Raw genomic sequence first — 12,500 nt, 5'->3', positions numbered from 1 at the left:
TACAGAGAGAGTCGGGGAACACTCAAATGCTGAAAATTCAGGAGGCCCCAGTTCACAGCCCAGCAGGGTAAGATTCTGATGAATAGACAGTATAGAGACACAGAAGATATAAAAAAAGACACACAATGGTTTCAGTGATTTGAGAGGCAATCTGGGCATTAAAAAACTAGAACCTGTGTGTCTCCTAGAAATGAAGACACTCCCCTTGCTCACAGATGGGGCTACGCCTGGATGAGAGTGAGTGTTGTCAGCCAGAACCAAAGTAACTGTTTCTAGTGACCCCTTTTGAAACCACCAGGGAAGCTGGGCTGTCTCTGAGGTTGTGCTCTGAACGCCATTGTCTGGAAAGCTTATGCCTTTGCTGCCGACAGAAAAGGGTCCATGTGTGGCCACGTCATACACTGAAGCTTTTGTACCAACCTTTTGCCAGGGATGGATGGGGTGAGTAGACAGAGGGTCCTGGGGGTCCTTGTTCTCCCCGTTCTCCCTGAGGGGGAAGAGAAAAAAACTGTGAGTCTAGCCTTCTGGAGTCCTCTTGATTTGTATTTTGCCCAGGAGTGCACAGAATGTCGAGTTGGTTTAATAGGGTGGGTTTTCCCACTATCCAACATGGACTGTCCCCATGGCAACATCTCTACCATGTGACTGTCAGGAGTCCCTGCATCCCAGCTACCAGACAGACATAAAAAGGAGCATCAGAGCATGCGAGGATCTCCCCGTGAAGCCCTTGCCAGGAGTATGGATGCCAGAAGTGGCAGGGAGACTACGGGATTCTGAGGCTCAGACTTTCACAGTGCTAACATCTGAGCCATCTGGTGAGGGGGGAGGCAGCATGGAGACGCAGGGACGTCCGACACCATCTGCTCTGTAGAGCAGCCTCATGTAATCTTCAGATACACCCACGCATTTCCCTGATCTCCACAGACATGTCCTCTAGCAGGAAGGGCCACCCACAGGGCCGGGTCTTCTCCTCGCTACCCTGGATCACACAAGTTCCATCCTCCATCAGGAACTGGAGGTGCCTCCCCACCTTGCTGCTACAAAGCCAGCCTCCTGCTGCACTGTGCATGCCGAGGGGGCTGAGCAACACAGAGCAACTCCCCTGTAGGGGGGGGGGCTCATCTCCTCTGCCCATGCTGTTTAAGTGAGGAGCAGGCTGTCATCATCAGAAAGATATGAGTCACCTTGGGTCCTCGGGGTCCACTGGGGCCTTGGAAACCATCCAGGCCTCTGCTTCCCTGAAAGAGAAATAAGAGCTTGTTAGTTCCAGATTCGGGGTGGGGGGAATCCAGAACTCAACCCCACGCCACTTCTACCAGCACAGCCAAGAATCCCCTCAATGACCGCCCCCCACCCCAGTATACGTCCACCTCCCTCATTTCAGAGGCACAAATATCTTTAAAGAGGCTTTTCTTGAAGCAGGAGCCAAATGTGACATTGGCCCGAGTGCCTGTCAAACAGCCTTTCCTTCCTTTGTGCTTTACATTTTTTAAAAAAAGATTTACTTTATTTTATGTGGATGAGTGTTTTTTCTTCATGTATACTGTGTGTACCATGTGAGGGGCTGGTGCCTGTGGATGTCAGAAGAGGAGGGTCAGATCCTGGGCTAGAGTTACAGATGGCTGTGAGTGCTGGGAACAGGACCCAGGTCCTCTACAGGAACAGCAAGTACTCTTAGCCACTGAGACATTCTCCAGTGCTCCCTGACCCCCGACCTTGTAGTTTTTCTTAGTATTTTCTCCCTGGTTGTTGAGAGAATTGGGTGACTTGTGGTACGGACCTCTGGATGCGCCCGTTCTGCCCCTGTGGAACTGTGCAGTAGGGACAGCTGCTCCCACCATTCCCCATATCAGCATCCGACTGAGCAGGAGACTGTGCAGGGTCCGTCTCCTCCCTGCAGGGCAGCCACATCTGATCCCCTAGCTAAACTCTTCCTCCAGAAAGAGCTTTGAAAATTTACAGTTCCCACCAGACAGAATCCTCAGAGCCTCCTGATTTGGAATTTCTCTTTTCATTAAAAAACAAAACAAAAAACCCTCAACACTAATTTGGTGTCCGGTTTTCTCAAATACCAGTCAGTGAGGATGCCGGCCAGGTACGTAAGGCTTTCTGAGAAGCTCATTCTTGCAAAAGACTACATAGGTCAAGACTCCCAAAGTCATTTAGACAAAATGGGCCTGCCTGGGGACAGATCTGCAGGAGCTCATGTGCTGTTTGATGGGCTGAGATTGGCTAATCTTTTTTCCCTCTTTTGCAGGGTTATGGCTGACTCCGGTCCTGTCACACTAGGTGGAGCTTTATGTTGTTTCAGAGAGAGCCCTAAGCCCTTAAGGACACTAATTAGCAGAGGTCCTCAGTAGCTGGTGGGAGTTCACCATTAGGATACATTTACAGCTAAGCTCCCAGGGAACGTCTCCTCAAATGCTCAACAGAAGGCACTGCACTGTCTTACAGGTCTGGATGTGTTTCCAGCTCTGGATTTCTAGGTCATTCCTCAGGCAAGAACTCAGGCACAAAGAACTACAGTTAATGTAATACAACATAGGATCCACCTAAGAGGACCATGGAGCAGGAAGATGCAGCATCATGACGTCATTAAACTCGATGATGTCATTACATGCCTGCCTGTGGGCACAGCCTTGCTGCCTGCTTCTAATTCCCACGTAGCTGGAAAATCACGCCTGGTAGCTGTGATTCCTGAGTCTAAACAGGTCTGTGGCAGTCCAGTGGCCCTGTCCACACAGGGATGGCTTTTTCCTCTGCCCCACACTCACACCACACAGAGTCTGTGGCCAGTGCATGCTGCCGTTACACACAGGTTTCCCCAAAGGATTGCTTTTTTTTTTCTTTCAGAAAATGTAATACAACCAAATGCACGAGACACCTTTCTGTCCCCTGCCTGGAGCTTTTTACTTTTCTAGGTGTCTATGCCTGTGTGTCACTACGGGTGTCCCCCTCCACTCTCTGTGTACAGGCACGTGAAGAAGGCTCTTTGTTCTTGTAGGGAGGCTGGGGCTTCCCCGGGATGCATGGCCTTCTCGGCTTCCTCCCTCTTTGGCATGCTGTTTTAATGGGTCACCGTACGCAGGCAGCTCTTTGGAGCGGCCTTTAAGTTCTGGCCCCTGCACATCTGGAAAGCTCGTGGGGAGGCAGCAGCTGGCCAGTTGGACAATGTGGCTTGTGCTAACGTGCAGTGGGATGAGTCATTTGTGTATGTCTGCCTGTTTCCCTATTTTTTTTTCAGTTGGGTAAACTATTTCTTCCTCTGACCCACTTAAGCACAGATGTCTGCTTCTTCCCAAGTTACAGAGAGAGAGAACTGGATGGGCATCTCTATTATACTGTACCTAGGCAGCAGCATCGGGGGTGGGGTGGGGTGGGGGCTGGGGCCAGGCCTTGCTGGGCCCTAGTCTAGGACTCTAGTCTGCATGGGCCTCTAGTTCCAGGAAGAGCTGTGCTGAGCCATGTTTCCAGACATGACAGCTCCTCTGTTTCAGTGAAGAGTAGGTGACAACATGCCACCTGTCCACCTCAGCAGTGTATTGACTGACTCGGCTGGGCTTTGGGCCCAGTCCTGCGTTAGTTGCCTCTGGAGAATCTACTCACTGCCACCTTTAAGCCAGTGGCATTCTGGTCTTGGCTGTGGAGCAGGGGACAGCTCTTGCATCTACTATGTTACTTTCTGGCATAGTAACACTCTTAGCAAGAACTACCACAAAAGGAAGTTGTATCTAGTTAGTGTGTGCTGTCCAGAGTTTAGAGTCTACAAGGAGAAGGAACGAGAACAGCAGTAATAATGGTCTCCACGGTACATGAGCAATGTCAGCATCTGGCCTCTAGAGGGAGCCATGGAGGTCATCCATGACACCAGGAGGCTGTCCCAGAAGAGCCACATAGCTTCTCTGTCTTAGCTCAGCCTCTGGGCTCTTCAGTGTCATGTGGCTGCTTGCTGTGGTGATCTGCAGGGCTCAGGGGAAGCTAGGGTTTTGAGACTGCTTTCTGTGTACCTGACAGGATAGCCTGGTGGGAATGAGCCCTGAGTACCCTGTGCGCACACTCTGGTGCTGACTGGAGCCATGGCTGTATCCTGGGGCGAGTAAATTTGGTGCACGTGTGTACCGCAACCCTGTGGCTTCCTGGCATGCTTGGGTGTGTATATGTTGAGGTGTGATGAAACCCCTACATCTAGCCCGTTGGATGAAATGTGGAACAGCACGGCACAAGTTTGTTTAGAATTCCTTCGCTGTCAAGTTCGAGTTACGAGCATGCTAGGACACATGACCCTGGAGGCTGGCACAGATCTAAAGCCAGACCCCAGAACTGTCCACTGTGGGTGACAGGAGAGGGCTGGGCTCTGCATTAGGTGGGCTGAATTTGTGCATTCGTACAATGAATGCTGTGAGTTAATTAGTGGTTAATTAGATAAAAGCATTTCTACGTGTGCTTTCCATTCCAGCTGGTAATTAGTTGTTGCTAAATCTTGTCTGGACCTGTAAAAAAATTTTTTTCTTTTTCTTTGCGAGACCACAGGAGAAAAGCAACTAGGTTATCATTAAACATAAGCAAGTATCAAAGTATGTGTAGAACTCTAAGAAATAGATGGGGGGACCTCAGTCACCAGCTGACAACCTTTTAGTGACAATGACAGGGTGTGAGGTCCGGGCTGGGGACCTAGTGGCAGAGACCTGGGGTGGGTTCTGTGGACAAACCAGCAGACAGATGAGGGAGGCTGAGACAGAGGTTAATGTTCCACTAAGAACTCTGAGGGTTGGAACAATCTGTTACGAGCCTGTGGATGCAGGGGGCATCCCAAGTGAGCTTTGAGGACAAATGCTGTTTTCTGAGATGCCACTGGTTATATACATGAGGTTTCAGGCCCAGAACATTTTGTATTAGACTTACTTTCTGTCCTAAGACTCCTTTTTCTCCATCAAGGCCAGGAAAACCCTGTGTTGAACAGAAAACACAAGCAATAAAGATTTAGGACAGGCAACTAAGTTCCCCAGCGAGATGCATGACAGTACCAGCAGCCACTAAGCAGCCTGTGCTTTCAAGGTTTGGAAGAGCAGGGGCAGGTGGCCACATTCAACTACAGGTAGCCAAATCTAACCCCAAGTGCAAGGTGTCTGTTGACGCTTGTGGCTCTGAAGGTGACATCTTCCTCTTACGGATGAGTCTCTCCATGAGGGACGTTTTTATTGGACTCTTTGAGTGTCCCGAAATGAACCTGCGTCTTAGATACTCTCTGCAGTTTGTTACAAAGATTAGTTAGGCCTCATACCAGGTGGGACCTCCTGGGCAGGTACTGTGTTTTAAAATCTTTAGCACAGTGGTGGTGGTGGTGGGGGACATGGGTTCATGGGTTGTTGCAAATGCATCTGAGAGATGTCCCTGGTGGTGGATGCCCAGCTGGCTGGCTGTGTCCAGGGTAGAGCCAGAGGTCCGTGAGAAATCTCAACTTTTTGCTCAGTTTTTCTACAAACCTAAAGACTGATCTAAAAGCAGAAAATCTGTTTATAAAGCAAAAAGCCAACTAGCCAAACAACCGTGGTTCTAAAACACGTGGCTCACCCGTATTCCTGGAAATCCCATGATGCCTTCCTCGCCTTTCAAGATTATGCCCTAGGAAAGAAAAAACAGAATGTGAGAGGTACCTGGAGCTGACCTCACCACTGGCCAGTCTGCAGCCTTCCTAGGCCCCTTAGTGACAGGATGGGGTAGAGACAGCACGGGGCTATTGTGCTGGTCATCACCTGCACCCAGTATGACACACAGTCACCACCACAGTGGACAAACAAACAGGACAAACAAAATGGCAGTGACCCCCCCAGGCCCGATTAGAGGGCCAATCCCAGCTCCCTTCTCCCCCCTGCCCCTGCTTACAGCTTCAGATAATGCTATATTATTAAATATATTTAATAATCTATATTATTAAATAAAATGTACTGTGTATCCATGGTACCTTCTCATATAGAGAAGAGTATAAGAACACAAGGGTTAAGCTCAGAGCACACCCATTCCAACAGGAGCCCCAGAGATGGAGTAATCGCAGAGGGAAGGGAACGAGTGGTCATGGAACTTACAGAGATCCCCTGTTCTCCTTGCTCTCCCTTTTCACCCTGTGAAGAGTACACGGAGTAAGAAACGCTTTCACCTTGGAGATCAGCAGTACAATCCTGTCTTAGGATACTAGGTTAAAATGTATTTGATAAACTATCAAGCAATCTTGTCGAACTCCTGGGTGATCAGTAACTCCTCAATACTGTGGCTTTGAGACTCAAATGCCAACAAGGGATTATTTTTTCTAGAATCTTCACGAGGTGATTTGTGATGTGCCTGGGAGCCTTCCTCTCTTCCATCTGAGCAGCTAGTTGTCTGCATCAGCAACAGGGTGCAGGCACCTCTGAGCATCTGTGTTGATGATGCTAGTACCCACATGTCTGTTCAGTGCCCACATGTCTGTCCCAGAGACGAGGAACACACTCCAGAGGACTCCCAATGACCACACCCAGTCAAACAAGGTCTTCTTGGGAAAAGGCAGTTGGAACATACTATTATCTCAAGCCAAAGTAGCTTTAAAAGCAGTATAGACTTTCTTCACGGTATTTTGGACTAGCAGGTCCTTGGCCCATCTTTGCTGTCAATACACAGCATTCGGTAGCTCACAAGCGCCTCCTACTGGCTGGTGGAAACTGTCCAGTCCCTCCAGTAGCTGGTGCAAATTTGATCTGGTTCCCTCCCCTCGACACCAAATTGGCAGTGAGGTCTTTCTTGTCTTGGGATGCAACTGTTTGCATAAAAATGAAGAAAATGACCTTTGCACTCTCCTTTTCCTGGTTCAACTGGGAATGACCATTCATCCCTTTACCTTGTACAGATCCGGATGGAACGTTGATGGTGTGGGCCCAACAACTGAGGTATCAGATGGGATCCCGTTGGGTCCTGGCTGTCCTGTGTCACCCTGCAGTTTGTTCAGCAAATGTGACAGTTTTGAATCAGGAGGGCACAGGACTTGAGGGATAGCTCAGTCTTACCACATGCACTGTTTTGTTTTGTTTGGTTTTGCATGGCTACTTTGTATCACAACAATAAAATAACCACACCAAAATAATGGCAGTCTAAAAAGAGGTGAACCACACTCCCATTGGCAACTGTTTAGAATTAGTACATCCAGGTCAAAGGTCACCAATGATTCTACACTGCACCTGCTTCAGCAGGCTACAGAAGATTTGCTAGATTTGGGCTTTGCTGAGGTCACCACAAACAAAAGGCACTGCATACACTAATGAGTGAAGGCTAGACTAAGTATCTCGAGGAGACTTTCACTACATTTGTGTCTGTAGCGGCAGACGCTACTCCAGGTGAGTAGCTGATGGCCAGCCCCATACCCTGCTCACACCCTTTCTCTCTCAGAAACTGATAAACACAGGAGATTCCAACTGAAGTTTCTTTTGCTGTTGCTACAAGTCAATGACACTGTAACTTTGAGCTCAACTACCATGTAGCAGGAAAGGCAGCCGATCAAGGGCTGGGGCAGCTTCTGAAGGCCTCCATGTGTTCTGAGCATTCACTAACATGTTCAAAGACTGAGACCACAGCACCCATGAGGGCTGCAGTGTGTTCATGAGTATCCGAGTAATACCTTCTTGTGGATTGCCTTAAGTTCATCTCCACAGTCTTCCACGTGGCCATTCTCTCCCTAGGCCCTCCCTCCTTTTATCTGACCTAATTACTGTGGGATATTTCATTGTAGGTGACTTTACATTTTTGTGTGTTTTGTTCTTTATTTTTTCCCCCCCTTAATGGTTTAGGAATTCTGATTTCCACTTACAGTATTCATTGAACATGCTGAGTGCCCCTAAAGTGTCAGCGTTCACATGGTAGAGCCAGAGGGACAGATATGCTGCTCACTGAGCAGGCAGGTTCACCGTGTGTGTGTGTGTGTGTGTGTGTGTGTGTGTGTGTGTGTGTGTGTGTAGAGGTAGGCACTGTGTTCTCTTCCAGGCTATGAGGTCTTGGAAGGGTAGCAGTAGGAGGTGATGGAAGTCACATAATCTTTCATGACTGAACTCAGCCAGAGCAGCCATGTCTGTTCCCTGAACTGTTTCCAGATTAGCCTTCATCTGAGCCCTTTAATCTTCTCTGGGTCCCACACATTTTAGAAGACATTCTTAGGGGACACTACCACTCCCCAGTAGTCCTGAAGATGGGTGGAAGTCACATGTCTCTGTTGGAACCTCTGTCCACCTAGACTGTTCACAGTCATATTTTCCCTAATTCACCATTGTCCCTGGAGTGTGGGTGACCTGGCATTTGACCATGACCATATGCAGACTGTGTTCTTAGGTCACCCTGGGCTGTGGTGCTCACTGATTCCTGGTCTCCTTACCTTTTCACCCTTCTGTCCATAAAAACCGAGTCCTCGGTTGCCCTGGAAACAGAGACGGTGTCTATGAGTTTGCAACAATCAAGAATCACAGTGAAACCAAAATAGTTTTTAGAAGAAAAGAGACCAAGACATGTCCTCTCTGAACTTCAGGAGCCAAGTACCTCTCCTGGTCCTTTGCCTATGGAAGGCCTAAGGGGCAAATGGTGAGTCGAGATGGTCCTGTTGGCTGACGTGTTAGCACTCGGCCATCCAAGGGACAGCTGGAGTACTCCCTCAGGTTCTGGGCCCTCTAACAGCCTAGATAATGGCCTAGATTCTGTATCTGGAGATCGTAAAGTCATCTCATTTTGATAAAAGCCACCCTAACTTCATATAAACTTTTTTTTTTTTAATGATTTTAGGGGACTTAACACTGACTGCATTTCATATTTATGTGGCTGATTAGATTGTTTTCTGAGGCAAAGTCAGGCTTGTGTCTCAGCCAGTGTTTATCTAACAGCTCCTCTGGGGAGCAGCTGGGCTGGAGTCAGCCCTCCCTGCTGTCTGAGACCGTCAATGTGAAGAACCACCCCACATGTTCATACAGTGCTTTTTCCCAGGGTCTCTATTGCTACAGAGAGCAGGCGTCACACGGGACTCTTCCAGACTCTCTCTGCGGTCTACTGTCTGCCTCCTCCGATGCTTAGATATCTTTTGAGAAAGAAAAGCAAAACCTTTAATTAAATTCTGCTTTCCTTTACCACCTGGCTGGGAGCTGAAATCAAAGCTCAGCATGGCGGCCATGGGGGTCCCTACGGTTCGCCTGCTCATAGATGATTGTCAGAGTTGCCAGGAAGTGACTCCGCCCAGGGTGAGGGGGCTGTTTGTATTTGCAGCATCCAGGGGAGATCTGAGGCCAAAGATCTGGGCCACTGCTTCCTTGGCCCTGCAGCTCTGCCACTTCCGGCTTCCTCTGTCCTTGGCTGTAGGCCCTTCCCACAATGCTCAGGGCTATCTGATAGGGGTGAGTGTGGGGAGAGTGGGGGCGTGTATCCAGGAGCCTCCTCTAGTTCTAGCTCCAGCTGGAAACTCTGTTGGAGGGGATGGGAGCCTAAGGGATATGGAGGTGGGTGGCAGCTAAGGTCACCGTGGGTCACAGAAATGGGACTGCATATGGAGCAGGCGTGGGAACACAAAGACCTGCATCTGGATGAGGAGCAGCGGACGGTTCTTCCAAGCTTCCTGCTGGACCCTAGGATCTCTGATCAGATATTTTCCTCATCAACATTACTGAGTCTGGACAGCTGTCCAGCTTCCCCAGGTTATGACAAGCTTGGTTCTCCTCTGAAGACTCTGACAAACTCTAGGGTTGGTACTTCACCAGTGTAACATGAACGTTGTCGTGGAATCAGTGTGGCTCTGGTCTCCAGCCTCACTCAGTAGCACCGGACACAGTGCTGACCTAGTGCTGACCTTAGGCTCTGACTGAGTCTTGCTGTATCCAGCTAGGACGAGAGTCTCCCATTCCCCTTCAACAAACATAGTGTCACCCTGTTTCCACCCCGGCAAACTGCATCTGCGGTTAAATAGAAGCTGCCCTAGATGGCCCAGCCGCACATCTTCCATCATGGCTCACCGGTGTGATTTGCACATAGCCACAGCGGTGTCATGGATCTACACACAACATCTCATGCTAGGCTTGGGCCAGGTGTCCAGACACACCACAGAGTCTATTCCTCAGTATCAAGTCAGAATACACAAGAGTTCTCAGCGTAATCTACACCAGAAATACTTGTCAGCCAATTTGTTCTCTGGTCACAGAATGAAGACATAACCATCAAGGAGCCCTCCCTTACCCTCTTCCCCACTGACTTACTGGTTGTCCTTTGGGTCCAGGGGGTCCTGGTGGTCCCTGCAAAAACACAAAGACGTGCATAAGCTGGGCATCCCTCCCCCACAGCACTCAGATGACATCTGCTTGGAGGCCCTGGGAAAACCATTGATGTCCACTTAGGACAGTATGGTCAGCTTCCCCACATCTGTCTTGGTGGGATGAAAAGCTAAGAAGAAGGCAGGGTCACTGTCCTTGGAATGTGCTGCTATCTACCCACAGCTGTTCCTGGTTTGCTTGTGTGTTTTGGGCTTGTGACTTTGTCCGTGTCCCTGATGTGTCTGTTTCTAAGCTTTGTGAAGTCCCAGGGCCTGTGACCACAGCTAGACTCTTCTGATCTCCTGGGAGATTCCCCAGGAGACACTGTCAGATTTTGGTGATGGATTTGCAAGTCCTCATGAACAGGACAGATCTATAGGTCAATTCCGTAGACTGAGTGGCTGCCTGTGTGCATTCTAAGGCTATCCAAACTGTACTTCTTTAGTTATTGTATACTTTTCTGTGTAAGTGTGTGCATGTGTGTGTGTGTGTGCTTGTTTGTATGCACATTGTGTGAAGGCCAGTGGTCTTCCTCAATTATTCCATTATACTCCGCCTAATTTTTTGAGACATGGTCTCACACTAAACCTGTTACTAACTCAGCTAGGCTGGCTGGCCAGCAAGCTTCAGGGATCCCCCTGCCTCCACTTCCCCAGCTTGGTGACTATGGGTAGGTGATACCATACTCGGCTTTTTGACATAGTGCTGGGGTTGGGACTCGGGTCTGCATACTTTCACAGCAAACATGTCACTGACTGAGCAACCTTCCAGCCCCTCTGAACTTTACTTAGAGGGAACCCCTAAGTCACACAGTCATTGCTATGTAAGTGAGCCAGCCACTCGAAGGGGGAACAGTATGCATCCCGTCCTGCTGTCGCCCTATCTTGGCTGAGCCTGCCACAGTGTTGTGGCAGAAAGGCTTCCGTCGCACAAGAGTTTTGAACAGATGAGAATCATTATTACAACTGACTATTACAGTCTGGAGGAAACTGCATGTGCCCCTCATGGGCTGTGAGCACATACACCCCGAGAACAGGTTCTGGGAGACGGTCACTCACCTGGAGCCAAACTCTCTTGTGTGTCATTGAAGGCTATTTGTCTCATTCCTGAGAAGGGCTCCTTCTCCTCTCTGGCAAGCTTACCCTCATCCTGCTCAAGCCCACCACACTTTTCCGTGTCATGTTAGAAGGGAGGGGTGACCTGTGGCATCCACTCAGGGACTCTATACATGACATTTAATGTGTCCTTTTCTACAGTGGCTATGCCCCAGGTGGGGTGCATCTGTTACACATATGGCCTGGACCAGAAAAAAGTCTGTTTCTTTCTATTGATCCAAGTGGCGCACTTGGTAGGCTTTGTCTAGGGATGATGGGCCCCATAGTTAACATGGAACCTGAAGAGCTTATATATGATGGAAGGGGCCCAAGCCAGAACTAGCCAGTTGCTCGATGGCACTCAATGAGTAGAAAAGGAGCATTCACAGGTGAGCTGGCACCGGGTGCAGGGACTTACCGGTCTTCCGGGTGCTCCTACAGGACCCATCTGTCCTATTGGCCCTGGGCGGCCAGGAGGCCCCTGTGGACAGACAAAGAGAACATGACTTGAAGACAGGCCGACTGGGGTGTCTATTCCAGATTTTTTTTTTATTTGTTTGTTTTATGTATGTGAGTACACTGTCGCTGTCCTCAGACACACCAGAAGAGGGCATCAGATCCCATTATAGATGGTTGTGAGCCACCATGTGGTTGCTGGGAATTGAACTCAGAGCCTCTGGAAGGGCAGTTACTGCTCTTAACTGCCGAGCCACCTCTCTAGCCCGCTCCCCACTCCAGATGTTTTCAAAGTTTTTCATGGAATTCCTTATGAAAATGGTACTCACCTGGTAGCCGACGAGGCCAGGCTCTCCAGGTTCACCCTGGTTGAGAGGAAACAATGGTTAATTAAGAATTACTTGTGTGTGTGTATGTGTGTGTATGCTGTGTGTGTTTGTGTGTGTATGTGTGTGTGTATGTTATGTGTGTTTGTGTGTGCACGCGCATGTGTATATGTTGTGTTTGTGTGTCTGCATGTGTGTGTGTATGTTTGTGTGTATGCATGTGTGTGTATGCTGTGTATGTTTGTATGTTGTGTGTGTATGTTGTGTGTGTGCGTGCACATGTATGTTGTATGTGTTTGTATATTGTGTGTGTTTGTGTGTGTGTG

The 12,500-nt window shown here is 49.0% G+C and overlaps 1 protein-coding gene across 1 annotated transcript in view; it reads right to left on the bottom strand.

Moving 5' to 3' along the window:
• Col4a2 (collagen type IV alpha 2 chain) overlaps positions 1–12,500 on the bottom strand; it is a 135,981-nt gene that overhangs the window by 34,368 nt on the left and 89,113 nt on the right. The window contains 10 exon segments of the mRNA XM_028766336.1: positions 421–487; positions 1,185–1,238; positions 4,903–4,947; positions 5,572–5,622; positions 6,084–6,119; positions 6,869–6,961; positions 8,390–8,431; positions 10,245–10,280; positions 11,811–11,873; positions 12,178–12,213. Of these exon segments, the coding sequence (XP_028622169.1) occupies positions 421–487; positions 1,185–1,238; positions 4,903–4,947; positions 5,572–5,622; positions 6,084–6,119; positions 6,869–6,961; positions 8,390–8,431; positions 10,245–10,280; positions 11,811–11,873; positions 12,178–12,213 (523 nt within the window).

Source organism: Grammomys surdaster, unplaced genomic scaffold, assembly GCF_004785775.1.
Source record: "Grammomys surdaster isolate TR1022 unplaced genomic scaffold, NIH_TR_1.0 167, whole genome shotgun sequence".
Lineage (NCBI taxonomy): Eukaryota > Metazoa > Chordata > Mammalia > Rodentia > Muridae > Grammomys > Grammomys surdaster.
This window is presented reverse-complemented; position numbering and strand designations above follow the sequence as displayed.